The sequence below is a fragment of the Natrix helvetica genome, assembly GCF_964273705.1.
Source record: "Natrix helvetica genome assembly, chromosome: 5".
Lineage (NCBI taxonomy): Eukaryota > Metazoa > Chordata > Lepidosauria > Squamata > Natricidae > Natrix > Natrix helvetica.
In genome coordinates this window covers 17025751-17041053 of record NC_138551.1, presented here as the reverse complement: position 1 = coordinate 17041053, position 15303 = coordinate 17025751, and the positions used below count along the sequence as shown (strand labels likewise).

Below are 15303 nucleotides of genomic sequence, written 5' to 3'. Positions count from 1 at the left end.
ACAGTTAGAACAATTAATCAGTGGAATAGCTTGCCTCCAGAAGTTGTGAATGCCCCAACACTGGAAGTCTTTAAGAAGATGTTGGATAGCCATCTGTCTGAAACGGTATAGGGTTTCCTGCCTAGGAAACCAATATTTTCCCCAGGCATTGAATAAAAATTAGGAATACTTTTTGAATAACTAGGTTATACTAGTAATAAAGAGAATAGAAACTTATTTAATAGTGTCCTGATTTTTTTATTTTACCTGATTTATTTTTTCAATGCATTTTGGTGCCAATTATTTGGTTTCATATATAAATCTTGTTTTTCCATTAACGAGGGACTTACCATTAAGCAAATCAGCATGACATTACAGTAATGAATGATGTCTTTTTAATGGAGAGGTCGTTAATTTTGATAAATTCTTTGTGCAAAAAGTTGAGTGAATTATATATTCATTAACAACAGAACAAGATTTATGCATTGAGGTTCTGGGAGTCAGCCTCAGGAATTATTATTTTTTTAAAAGCATGATTCCTAAATTGATGTCTTCAAAAATAAAAGCCAAATTTTTACTTGTTAGAAAAAAATTGTTTGTACTGTGTGTTCTGTGGAACCTGATCAAGTGTCTTGTAATGATGTTTTCACTGGAGGAATGGCATCAGAGGTGGTATTCAGCAGGTTCTGATCAGTTCTGGAGAACCAGTAGCGAACATTTTGAGTATGTGATGGGCCCAGCCCTCTGGAATGACCTCCCCCCCCCCCGACATTAGGACAGCTACCGATCTCCGCTCCTTCCGCACGAAACTCAAGACCCACCTGTTCCAACTAGCCGGCCTGGCCTGAATTATAACTATATTTCCTAATCCCCCTGGATAATTTTTAAATTTTAAACTGTTTGACTTTGGGTATTTTAATTGTTTTTAATTGCATTATGTTGTTCTTAATTAATTGATTATTTATTTATTATGTACTGTATCTCCTCCTCGTTATTTATTTGTTGTGTGATGAATTGTACGCCGCCCCGAGTCCCTTGGTGGAGAGGGAGCGACCTATAAATTGGATTAATAAATAATAATAGTTTGGAGAACCGGTAAATACCCCTGACTGGCCCCGACCCCATCTATTCTCTGCCTCCCGTGTCCCAGCTGATCAGGAGGAAATGAGGATTTTGCAGTATCCTTCTCCCTGGAGTGGGGAGGGAATTGAGATTTTGCAGTAATCTTTCCCTGCCACGCCCACCAAGCCACACCCACCAAGCCACACCACACCATGCCCACAAAGCCACGCCCACAGAACCAAGAGTAAAAAAAATGAATCCTACCACTGAATGGCGTGCATAAGCGCACCAGTCTGCCTAGCATCCCTGTCCTACTGTCTCCATTTATTTGTACTCATTTCCTTTGTTCACGTCCATGTTTATACTTATACCTGTTATCTTGTACATGTTGGACAAACTAAATAAATAAATGTGCTGATCAACTTCCATTGCAATGTCCAGCTCTAGGGCAAATTAGGTCAGGTTTCTTTTTATGTACATTCCAGTGCGGAAATAAAACTGATCAAGGCTGGTCAGTACCCTATTCAGTGCATGGCTTACACAGTATTTCACACCTTTCTGTGCAGTGCATGAAAGTTCAGTGATGCAGCATGAAGAGATTCTTCCAACAGATCTGTTGAAGTGAAAAATTGTCTGGGCCCAAAGTTTTTGGAACAAAGTTGTTCAAGTGAAGATATAATACAATGCAAGGATAGAATACTGTAATATTATATTATACAGATTCAGAAATATAGATACAGAGAAGGGATTTATTTTTTCTCAGCTTGTTAGAACTTCTATTCAACCTTTGTAAGTAATGGAAGGGAGATTCAGAAAGCATATTTTTGCATAACATACATTCTGTTATTATGTATAAAACATATGGCACTAGCACGGTTCACTTTAATATAAAAAAACTGAAGAAATGAATAGAGTACAAATAGTTCTTGAGTTTTAGAGAGTATTTGAAGTTATGATGGACTCCCTAAAAAATGACCTTATTCTGAAGTTCTTTATCCTGTCTTGATAACCATCAATGGGAAGAAGTGGTAGCAGCTGTCTTTGCCATTATAACTCTGCCAGTTTACAAAATTCCATTAAAAACTTACAATAGGAACAAATCAGTTATCATACCTAGGATTCAGTCACTCTAGAAATTTCATCTATTTATTTTAAAATACTTACATAGCTGCCCATTTTATAATAACAAACTTGGGTGATGCGCACAGAACAGTAAAAGCAACTCCCAGCCATAAAATAAAAATCAATAAAAACTCAATAAATGATATGCAAACATCATAAACAGATAACTACTTTATTTTTCGCACTATAAGATGCACTTCCCTCCCCCAAAAAGTGGGTGGAAATGCCTGTGTCTTATAGAGCGAATGTTGCCAAAGCCCGGCCCACCCAGAAGCCATTTTTGGCCTCCATGTCCCCCATTTTCGTCCTCCGTGTGCCCTATTTTTGACATCTGCATGCCCTGTTTTTGGCCTAAGTGCGTCTTGTTTTTGGTCAATTCTGGCAATAGGCAGCAGCGGTACTAGGTGGAAGCAGCGATCCCCGCCGCCTGGAAAGACAGCTGAAAACAGGATGCATGGAGGCCAAAAATGGGGCGTATGGAAACAAAACATGATGTGCAGAGGCCAAAAATGGGGCAGGTAGAGGCAGTAAATGGGGTGCATGGAGGTGGTGATAGGTGGCGGAGGTGATGGGTGGCAATGATCCCCACAGCCTGGAACAGCTGATCTGCGTTATTCTGGGAAGACGATCTAACCGCCAATCAGTTGTTTGTGCTAAATCAGGCTACGATAAAGTGCTGAAACTGACCAGACTGTTGGATGTTTTCTGCAAGGATGCTAGTCAGATGAATACTGATGGATGCTGGGAAGCAGAGGCAGATTTTTTTTTCTTGTTTTCCTCCTCAAAAGCTAGGTGTGTCTTATGGTCCGGAGCATCTTGTAGTGCGAAAAATCCAGTATATAGATTAATAAGTACTAAGTAAATGTGAAACAAATCATCATCTTTTAATGATCCCATAATCCTTTGTGGGCTGTGGGCTGGACAATTGAATGGGAATGTTTACTGGCTGGTTGCCCTTCCTGTCACCAATGCGGAGTTATATTCAGTAGATACAATCTCAAAAATATCTGCCTTTACCTAGGATCGAACTGACAGCCTCCTGATTGTGAACTGACAGCCTCCTGGCAAGAGCAACTCCTGAACTGACAGCCTCCTGGCAAGAGCACCACCTCTAGGGCACCGTAGCACTCAAGTAAACATGAAAAAAATGCACCTACAAATATAAATATACTCTGTGTGTGTGTGTGTGTGTGTGTGTGTGTGTGTATGTATGTATGTATGTATGTATGTATGTATGTATGTATGTATGTATGTATTGTGTCACAACCCCTGGTATGCCCAAGTATGGGAGGGAACACACTGCTTCCCTTTTCTGTCTTTCAGCTCACTCCAAGAGACCATCCAGGCAGAAAACCATATTTTTAATGTTGCCTTTTTTACATTTGTGTTGTATTTGTGCTAATAAATCTCCCTTTATTTATTTATCAGCACAAATATAACACACACACACACATACACACACACACATATCTGTAAATAAGCATATGTCTTATATATTCATACTTATAGGCACAACAGTGAGTACCATTGTTATTACCTTTGAAATTTGAACCTTTATAAAAAATAATAATTATCCTTTAAGAAGTGTCTGTCAAGGTATTTTGAATAGATGTTGAATCTAAGTATTTGCAGTATTCCAGAAAAGAGAAAAAGGAAAAGAAAGATTATCTCTAATTCTCTACATTCCAGACAAATCTTCTGATCCCTTGTGGAGAATGATGGATATACTTCTGCCTTAATGCAGTTTTGCAGAAAACTGTATTAATGCAGTTAATTAAAACAGTTTTAGGAGAAAACATGTTATTAAAATTAGAAAAGAGATGATAAAGCATGAGTGAAATAGTCCAAAAGCTCCTTTTATTGCTTTATTGCCTTTGGAAAAAGATTGTTCAAAAATACTAAAATATGCACCCCTCCCTGCTATTCTATGCCGCTTTTATAATCTCCTTTGTAAAATAAGTTAAATGCCAAAGCAGATGGGCTTTTAAGCAGATTCGCCTTTTGAATTTGCTCTACAGAATTATGTAAGGCGCTGATAAAATATATTCTCATTAGAAACTGCTAATTGTCCCTTTAATAAAAAACAGTCTCTCTCCAGTAAAGGTGAACTGTATTTTCTTGTATATTTCTTTTATGGGTAATAAAATGTACTGGGAGGGAAAAACAAAAGGGATATTATTCTTAAAGAACAATGTTTTTCAAAGAATTCTATTATGTTGCTTTTAGTACAGTGGAAAAGCAGAAAAAAAGAATTTATGATGTTTAGAACATTGAATGGCAAGCTAGAAAGTTACTCAGATAAGTTATAGTGCCTACAATTGTTTTAGAATATAGAATAACAAGAGTTGGAAAGGACCTTGGAGGTCTTCTAGTCCAACCCCCTGCTCAGACAGGAGGAAACCCCATACCAGGGGTGTTAAAATCAAGCCCATGGGTTGGGTCTTTTGGTTTACTTAGGATGTTTTGAGGGGCTTTAGGTGGAAGGAAGGAAGGAAATAAGTCTAATAATCATAAGAACATTGCACTTGATCTGGCAATCAAATACCTCCAACCCTTCTTCTAAAATTGTTATCTGCATAATTATCGCACATATAAGGATTTAGGAATCAGGAAGCAAAGATAGTTTTGAAAAGTCTCTTTTTGGTTTCAGCCTCTTTAGGAAAATGGCAGAAAGAGAGGGAGCCACACTCAGGATGTCCTCCCTATTGTTTGGATGGTGTGTTTAAAAATATTTTGGAGACATTTACCTGGGTGGAGTGGACTATTGGAGATTGGAGTGCACCATCCTGGAGGTTCACCTGTTGATCCATAGTGTTTCGCGAGCCACACCTGCAGTGCCATCCTTGGCTGGCGGCACTGTCCTTGTTATGGACTTGGCAGGAATTTTTTTGGACCTGGCATCAATAGTTCTTCTGGAGAACAGTCTGGGCTGCCCTGAACACTGCTAGGCTGGATGCCTCTAGTAACTGCTGCTGCTTTTTTGCTGATACTGGATGCTTCGGTATGCTGGGCTTCTGCTGCTTTACACTTGTTTTATTGACTAGTCCCTTCTATCTACTCTTCTTGTTGTGGCCTGCTAGAGGCCAGCAGAGCTGGCAGCAGATTCAGAGAGTGAGGAGGTTGGGGAGGAACATGGGCCAGTCCTGGAGTCTGGGGAAGGCTCTGATGAGTGCTCTGTGTCGGAGGCAGAGAGAGGGCCAGGGCCGTATGCCAGTTATGAGATGCCTTCAGAGGCATGCACAGAGTTGCCGGGCAAAGGGAACAGCTAAAGAACAGGGGTCGACTTGGGAGTAAGGCCACAGGTGGATGATAAATGGCCCCTCCCAGAGGAAATAAAAGGAGCGAAAAAGGAGTGGAGTTTGCAGGAGACAATTAGTTCGCTTAATTGGTTTGTGACGCTCCATGATTCCTTGCCAAGTTTTGCAGATATCGGCCTGGCAGCTCTCCAAGCCAGATAAGGTCTGTGACTGTAAATCCTCCCTTGAAAGACTTTGCTGGATGAGCAGAATTCATAGTAAATTAATAAAAGGTTGTTTTTTTTTTGTCAGGACCAGGAGTTTGCTTCATGCTCTTGGGAAGCCTAGGTCAGAACAATTCTGGGGATTTGAAGGTGTGAGTGGTCAGATAGACAGATAGATAGTGGAGAGGAGTATCAGACTACTCTGGATCCCTTTCCCCCATGAAGGCAAGTGATGGGGGAATGAAGAAATCCCTCTACAACTTGTGGAAGTAACAGGAGAGAGAACTCGTGAATGTTTAGTGTGCATGAATGCATTGTTGCATAGGTGAGGTGTTGTATTGTCCAGGGAAATGGTGCCTGGGTACTGTGAGGCTGCTTAGAGATAGTTTAGCTGAAGTTCTTTGAGCTTCCCTTCTAAAGGTTGATTAGAAAAGGCAGTGGAAGGTTCCAAGTCCTAGTATTAGGGGCTGTAGTATATAATATTATAGTGTTAATGGGCATGGTGGGAGCTATGGTGGGAGACAAAGAGCAGACCACCCTTGGGGAATGTGGGACTGTTATCATACACCAGATTTGCATTGATGTTCCTTGGTCTCAATCCCAGAATTCTTTCAGTGGCCCCAGTAATATTCTACAATGGCTTCATGGATGCAGTAGATATTTACCCCCTCCTATACATTTAGTTTTATATTTTAATAAAAAATAGTTTTATATTTTTTAATAATGACTGTTTTTTTAAAATATTTATTGTTTTACTTCATTTTTATTCCAGCCATGGGCAGCCATATAAATTGGATGAATGAATAAATAAAGTCTGCTTTTATCTTTGTAGCCTAATTTGGCTATGTAGCTTATTCCACAGAAGGCACTTTTGTCATTGAAAGCATCATGTACTGATCTGAATAACTGCCCATTTCCAGTGTCATTTAAAGAGAAAGAAAGTAAAATCAAATAAAAGCCTTTGAATCAGAAGAAAAGGCTAACACAAAACGAGGCACCTGGGTGACTCTGAGTATCTTCTGAGTTTAGGAACTCATGATGAATTCCAAGGTTCATATGACAGGCTATGTGTTTTCTTTATGTGATAATAGAACTATAATGTGCTTTACGTTACACTGTCCTTGAAAATGCAACTTCCAGAAATAGTTCACAGAGATAGAAGAACATCAGGGTTGAAAGAGCTGTAATGATCACCTATTTGTTTCCAGCCAAATTCAAGATACTGGTAAGCATAGGATCTAGGGACAAGCCGAAACACGTCTCACTTTTTTGGTCCTAAGAATATTCTGAGATTTAAAGAAGGCTTCCCCCCCCCCCGCTACAGTTCCCTCTATAGAATGATATCATTATATGATTATATGATGAACTAGCAGAGTGTTTACTGCCCTTCCTGTCACCAACACAGAGTTTAGTTCAGCAAATATATTCTCAGTATGCCCAGAGAGAGAAATATCTGTCCCTACGTAGAATTGAACTCATTGTTGTTGTCCACCGGTGGCCGGCGCAGCTGGCAACAGAGTTGGACAACGAGAGGTTGGGGAGGAACATTGGCCAGTCCTGGAGTCTGGAGAAGCTCGGATGAGGGCTCTGCGTCGGACGCAGAGAGGGGGCCAGGGCCATTTGGGAGTTATGTGCTGCCTCCAGAATCAGACATCAGCAAGGCAGAAGAACAGGGGAGCCTGTTCCCAATGCGCGCATGCGCAGAGCTGCCAGAAAGCAAGAAAAGTTAAGACAAAAGGGGCAACCCAGGAGTAAGCCTTGGAGGAATGGCCCCTCCCATAAGACATAAAGGAGGAGCAAAGGCACTTGGGCCTTTGCAGGAAGCAACTTTGTCTGTTCTGGTTGGTTTACATTCTGAAACTCTGTTCTGACGCTGTGCTCCATGTGGCCTTGCCAAGCTAATTGCCAATTAGGTCTTTGGCAGTGTTTCAAGGGAGATAAAGATGGGTGCTTATCAGCCTTATCCCAAAGGACTGTGACAGACTTCTGTTGGACTCCTTACAAACTATTTGTGACTCATTACGGGCTGTGAATGAACATAATTCCCAGCCATTGAAATAAAAAGATGGGTTTGGGGACTAACTAAGCGCACACTTTTTACTGTCTCAGGAAGCCTAGGTAAGAACACTTAGAGCCTCCTGATTGTGAGGTGAGAACTACATCTCTAGGCCACTGCACCACTCAAGGAAACATGAAACAAATGCACCTACCAAATACTATATAATGACATATTAGACATATATGTAATTATGGGGACATGAATGGGCAATATCTTCCTGTAAGAAATGCCTCAGGTTTATTTAAGAGTTGGATGTAATCATCAGTCATTGACTGCCAAGAGATAGTACCGTATCTATGTTTTTTGGAGTTTAATATGTTTTGGGTCTAATTAATCTGTCATCGGTCCTGTTGTTTGAGAGTTATCATTGCTTTAATCTTGATGAGTTAGTTTGTTTTATGAAGGATGGGATATCCTTCCAAATACTTAAAAGCATCTGCAGGTAGTCTTTGACTTACAACAATTCATTTACACCGTTCAAAGTTACGATGACACTGGAAAAAGTGACAGATAACCGTTTTTCACACTTATGACCATTCCAGCATCTCCATGGATGCATGATCAAAATTCAGACTCTTGGCATCTGACTCATAGTTATGACGGTTGCAGTGTCCTGGGGTCATGTGATCCCCTTTTGTGACCTTCTGACAAGCAAAGTCAATGGGGAAGCCAGATTCACTTAACAACCAAGTGACTGACCTATCACTTAACAACCGTGGCAAGAAAAATCGTAAAATGGGGCAAAACTCACTTACCAAATGTCTTCTTGACTACAGAAATTGTGGTCGTAAGTCAAGGACTACCTGTACTGTAACTCTTCCTTGCTTCACAAGACGATGAGGCGTTTGCTGTCTTTTCCAAGTGATTTTTTTCTTGCTATATTTAATATATTGCAAGTCAGAAGCTTTTTCAGAACTAAGCCAAACGATTCAGAAAAATCTGGTTGTAAATTTTTCTTTAACTTCTTCAAGAATGCAGGATGATTTCATGGGGAAATAATATGTTTTCATATGTGAGGATGACTGAAGGGCGCCTCAGAAGGAAGAATTAGGCCAGGGGTGTCCAAACTTGGCAATTTTAAGACTTGTGGACTTCAACTCCCAGAATTCCCCAGCCAGCTGGCTGGGGAATTCTGGGAGTTGAAGTCCACAAGTCTTAAAGTTGCCAAGTTTGGACACCCCTGAATTAGGCTCTTTGGATCCAACCATATTTTCATAAGTTACTTCCGAACTAATATATTGGAAGAACTAATTCTATTTTGCTGACGACTGGCAACGTACTTTAGATCACCAAGGTTCTTTGTAGACGTTTCATTCCATCTTAATGTTTCCTGCCTCTCTCAAGAGTTGTATAAATTTATAATTGATGTGTGGTTCCAAATTGCCTAATATTAATCTGCTTGAAATTGATCACAAGCCTCTTTGTTGGTTAAAGAATGCGGCATTGCAAATAAACTATATGCACTTCTATTCCAGCCCTTAAATCCATGTGTCCTGTTTTAGAAAAGTAAAATTAAATGCTGCATTTCTCTAAAGAAACTCAGCAAATGACATCATAAATATCTGGTTAATCACTTTTTTACCTGCCATCTCGGGAAACTATAAATTACTTGGATTTTTTTTTTTTTAACATGGCTCTGGCAACTATTAATATACGCACAGTAACTTGTAAAACATGTAGTTATTATTCTGCCTATATTAATTCTTTCATACTAATGATTTATTTTTCATTTTCTCCAGGCTATAGACCTGAAGTTAACTGGAATTGATTTATAAGTGAGGAATCCTTATTAAATGGATGCTCTCTTCAGCTTGCTACAGTGGAAAACTGAATTGTCAATCGAACTTGGCCTGATAAATAGGACTCTGAAGATGCTGTATCATCAAGAATGAAATCACTGGAAGACACCATACAAAGAACCATTTGGGTATTTTCAGACTTATTTGAGTTTTGATTTTTCCTGTTTCCGTGGGAGGGGAAAACCCTCCTTTCTGCCTTGCTGGATACAAAGCACCTTGTTTTAACCATAGATGTACAACTCATGTGGGACCATGGCTTTTCCAATATCTGTATGGCTGAACTGTGTATGGAGGGCAACACAAGCTCGCTTGTTGCACGTGGGATTGGATGTCACATTTACATTTTGCGTACTTGGGTTCTTGATTCACACGGCCGCTGTGTCATCCCAAAAGTTGGATGATATTGACCCTGTGGTGACCACCAATTTTGGGAAGCTGAGGGGGATGAAGAAGGAATTGAACAATGAGATTTTGGGGCCAGTGATCGAGTTTCTTGGAGTTCCTTATGCTGCCCCGCCTATTGGAGAACACCGATTTCAACCACCTGAGCCGCCTTCTCCATGGCCGGACATCAAAAATGCAACACAATTTGCACCAGTATGTCCTCAAAACATCATTGAGGGCAGATTACCGGAAGTCATGCTTCCTGTTTGGTTTACGAACAACTTGGATATAGTTTCTACTTTCGTACAAGATCAGAATGAAGACTGCCTCTACTTGAATATATATGTCCCAACTGAAGATGGTGAGTTATTTACTTAAGGAGCAGGGAAAAACTTTTATTTACTTTTCTGTTTGATATTTCTTTAAACGATGAAACTATGTATACTGGTAGCCAGCACGGCTTTTTCTGTCTGCATGCTAATTTCTTTCCCTTGTTTTTCTTTTTTTAAACCTGTGTGCATGTGGCTTTTCTATGTATGCATCGGTACTTAGCCAATGCTGTCCTTTGACTTCTCTTAGCCTAGAGTCCTTTTCAGCACGTTTATCCTTAGGTCAAAGTCGGTACCTAGTTCTCATTCCCATTGGCCCCTGGGAAAGGTGCATCAACATCTCGATCCATTGCATGGATAGGCAAGGAAGGAGATTCTTCTGCGCTCAAACGATACATATAATAAGCAGCCCCATATCGAAGCTAATGGTATTGCATGCTCCTACCGTCTATCATTGGAGCTCCATGTTATTTTCTAGTCTTCTATTCATTTTTCAGTCAAAAGAATATCCAAGGAATGTGCCAGAAAACCCGGCAAGAAAATTTGTAGAAAAGGAGGTATGTATAAAAGTGGATACAAACGAATCCTGGGTTGGAAAAAACAAAACAAAACAGAACAAAAACTAAACTGTTCAAAACCTTAGGGAGGAGCCCCACCATCCTAAAAGAGAATTAGGCTGTCGCTGTTGACGGTGGTGGTACAGAAAGAAGGAATTGTTCGTGATTAATAGGGTTGGAAACCAGCGAAATAGGACAAATGTTTTAAAAACAAGAGAATGAAACAAAATTTCCTTTCCCCTTCTGAAGCATTAATGTAAAGGGTATTGGAGAGTTGTTTGCATGTAATCATCCGATAAAGAAGTTGAGTTCAGTGGTAATGTGTGTTTTTCACATGTAGAGCCAGTGACTTAGTAGAGAGTTTAATGAGCTGAAGCTTTTATAGCCTTGATTCCCTTCAGTGCAACAGAGACTGATTTTTTGTAGTTGCTGTATAAAATTACTCCCCCCCCCCCCTGGTTATCTGATTAAAAGACTGAATGCTGTTTCCAAAGAGATAGAATTATAGTGACTTTCTTCTGGCAGAAGAAAAAGTATGGATTGCAAAGTAATTACTTTGTTTACCAGGTTTATTGTTTCATATCACTTGGACCGAAAGTGTACATAATGCTTCATATTGGATTTATATTTCTAGTAACACACAGTTTTGTATTGGCTATCACAGATGGAGACATAGTGGACTATCATGAATTGACAAATGTTTTCAGATTAGGGTGTTGATGGGTTTCTTTTGAAGAGTTATAGTGAAGATTTTGTTTTCCCTTGTATTTTCCATTTTGTTTAGTTTTTGCAGTCCTAATTGACTTCACCAAAAAAAAATATTCTGGCAATCAGTTAGAAACCTGAGCATTCAGTTCAAACTTTATGGCAACATCATGTTCTTCAACTCTCACCAATACAATTATACCTTTGACAAGGATCATTTGACAAGCCATTAACATAATTTGCTTTTTGTGTGACTGCTTTCTTTCTTTGCTTTGCAAATCTATTCAGTGAAAAAAAAATGATGTCATTCAACTTTATTTCTCAACTCAATTGTTCTGAAAGCACCCATAGCTTTTGCTATTTTACTTTTCATTTCCTGACTATTAAAAATGGAAATGGTCAACATTTGAGTTGAGCTGAAAGAAAATTCATGCGTTTTCCATTTGTATTGATAGGGTTCGGGTGATAGGGTTGGTTTATGAAGCTGGGAATAACTTTTGGGAGGAAAATACTCCTTCCTCAATTCTTCTTTATCATAAATTGCATCCAGCAAAAGAATCTAGGCTTATGTTAATCAGATTGCTTGTTTTGTAGTTGGTTAACCACCACTAAACCAAAGTTTGAAGTGGGACATAAAGCTACCTAATACCACAATTCGCCACTTCATAAGCTTATAACATCTCAAATAATTTTCCAAATTGCTTCATTATTTATATGTTTGAAAAGTGTGTCAGTATATTTTACTTTATGCATAAGATATAGAAATTTGAGGCAAGTTAGAGAAGACCAATGTAGACTATAGTTACACAGTCGTCACATAAAAAAAAAACAATTATAACCATGTTAAATGCTGGTCAAGCACCATAATATGTTTTGCATTCTGTGACATTTGAAAGTGCTGTTCCTACTTTAAGACTTAAAATTGTTTGCTTGTTTACTAATTAAAATCAAACATTGTAACCATGATGTAAGATTAATATGATTACCTTTGAATTGTGCACTTAATTCCCCCCCCCCCGAAAACAGAAGGGAAAAAAAAATTCCATATTTGTTTCAGAGACCCTTCCTGCCCGCTGCTTCAAAATTGTTCTTCTATTTAAAAAGATTTTTAAAAAATGGATCTAGAAATGAGAATGGAGGTTGATTATTCCTCTCATTCTTTCGGTGTTGCTAAAGTTGCTAGACTTTATTTTAATTTGCACTTTCTTTTTTAACCAGTAAAATCTATAGAGACCTATATCAGATAGAATATACCATTAACCTATCAACTTGGATTAGCTTATTTTCTAGGTTTGTGCAGTATATTGAATCATAATCTAACTAAACAGGCTGGGCTTTGCAATCAGCTAAGTGATTAAAGAAAACAAGCTGTGGTTAAAACTTTTGAAGAGATTAGCAGGTTTATCTAAATTCTGTGCAACATTTAGCAATTTAAACAGTTGTGTAAACCAGCTTTTCTGCTATCCTTACCCTGAATTAATAATAGACACATCCCCTTGCTTCCAACTCTTCTTTAGAAGTCTGATTAGAATCCCTTGGACATTAATTCCCAGGAGGGTAGAGGACCCACTCCATAGGAGTAAGATCAGTGATGGGTTCCTACGGGTTTGGACCAGTTCAACTGACCTGAACTGGTGGCCTGAGTCGCTGGAATCAGCAGCAACCCAGGCCTGCCATGCCCTCAAACCAGTTCCCTAGTAGCACCGCCATCTTGTTTTTCAGTTCTGCGCATGCACAGAATCATTTTAATTGCACTGTGCATGCACATCAAGCCTGCATCAAATGTGCACACTTGTGAAGCATACAACCAAGCAAACCTGCAGTAGTGCCTGCCGGAACCCACCCCTCAGTAAGATGCAACTCAGTCAAAGTATTACGTGTGAGAGAAGGAAAGTGAAGACAGACTCTCCCTAACAGTTCATAGACTGTATTGTAGATGCAGATAGTAGAATCTTCAGTTTGCAAGACTGATCTCAGGCCTCAAACCAAGTGTGGCATGCTATTCTTCCAAACTGGGTTATTTATTGTTTCACCCCTATACACATCATCTTGCGTGGGAATCTACCTCCTTTCTACATTCCATCCCACATACAGATCCTCAATGTGCAGGGGATACTGACTGTGTTGAAGTCCTTTCCGCGAGGAAACGGACTCTCTATATTGCTACAAACACTGGTTGACTTTTCATGTGGAATTAATATATACACAGTGGATGTGCAGGCACATTAGAGGGTGTGATGAGCCCATATGGTCTTGCATGCTCTCTTATTCAGACCTGGAAGCTACTGTATGGGCAAATGTCACCATTCATATATGGAACCTGTGGGGAGATGTCAGTAGAACCCCCCTCTCTGGTTTAAAACAGTGGTGCTAAAAGTCTGTTGGTATCTGTGGCAAAAAGTTCAATTGATAATCTCCCACATCTATTGCATTGTGTTGTGTTCTATTATGCTGCCAAATTAGAGGAACTACCTTACTAACTTACAGTGACCACATATTCTTTCAGCTCTGAAACCATTTTGGGAGCATCTTCAGGACTGCCACAGTGATGCCGGTTGGAGCGGTGGGAACGTAAGGGGGGAGATAGAGATAGTTGGGGGAATGTGTAGCCAAAATAGCATTATTTCCCATGGCAGCCAAGGACTTCCTCACCAGGTGCTTGAAGGGCATGGACTAAAGCCAGCCGGAGTGGGGACTGTGACCTGATTGGACTATGTGATGGATCTGTAACCTGGGGTCAAGAACATTGGGTTTTGGTTTGGGTGGGGAAAACCTCGGGTCCTTCAGAGTTGGGTTTTCACCAGCTGTGCCAATATGATATTTCTGATAAATTCATACTTTGAGGAAATCCCAGGCCTCTGAATTTTGATTGCATTGGGCCTGTTACTTGGAACCGTGAGAGACATTCTTTAATATGAAGGACAATCTTTTATTTCACAAAGCTGTGGATTTGGATTTATTTGGGTTTCAAAAACCTCACTTTGCCCTCAATTTGCAACCATAATTGAGTCAAAATTGCTAAGTGAGACAGTTGTTAAGTGGATTTTGCCCCATTTATGACCTTTCTTGCCACAGTTTGTAAGTGAATCTCTGCAGTTGTTCAGTTAGTAATACGGTCATTAAATGAATCTGCCTTCCCCATTCTTTGCTTGTCAGAAAGTTGCAAAAGGTGGTCCCATGACCCCAGGACACTGCAACTGGCATAAATATGAACCAGTTGCCAAGCATCTGACCGAGGGGATGCTTCAAGGGTCATAAGTGTGAAAAATGGTCATAAGTCACTTTTTTCAGTGCCGTTGCAAATACACTCACTAAATGAACTGTTGAGGGCTGAGAACCACTTGTATTTTGATCATTTAACTTTGATTGTACAAATAAAAGATACCACATAATACGGTCTTTCACGTTCATGTGAAAAACGTAGAAATTGAATCATTAAAAAAATTACATATTCTGTTTTACTTTAGGTACCACATTTTATCAGTATATGCGTTTCTGTCACATTTTCTTGGCTTTGCTCTTGAATTTACTTTCGTAAAGCAAAGCTATAAACAATTAAGGTTTTTTTATTCTTGTGAACTCGTTCAGATTTGACCTTTTTCAGGTTTGTCTTTTAGTTTTTCCAAGAAAAATGGTCACGGTAAACTAGCCCCAAAAGGAGTTATTATTCTAAAATATTTTATGTGTGGTCAGCCAGCCATCCTCTTATATAGTTTTTTTTTCCGATTAGTTTGTGCTGGTTTTATTTCAATTGTATTCTAGACCCATAGCTTAATGCTAAAAGTATTATATTCTTGAGAATAGCTCTGGTGTCAGTGTAACACTCTTAGTGTGATACTATCCTATT

At 39.4% G+C, this 15303-nt stretch overlaps 1 protein-coding gene across 3 annotated transcripts in view; it reads left to right on the top strand.

Moving 5' to 3' along the window:
- The window catches only part of NLGN1 (neuroligin 1), an 835713-nt gene that overhangs the window by 218480 nt on the left and 601930 nt on the right, over positions 1–15303 (top strand). For all 3 annotated transcript variants that reach the window (XM_081953454.1, XM_081953455.1, XM_081953453.1), the window contains exon 2: positions 9422–10226. In XM_081953454.1, the coding sequence (XP_081809580.1) occupies positions 9713–10226 (514 nt within the window). In that variant the 5' untranslated portion in view covers positions 9422–9712. The remainder of the gene's footprint in view (positions 1–9421; positions 10227–15303) is intronic.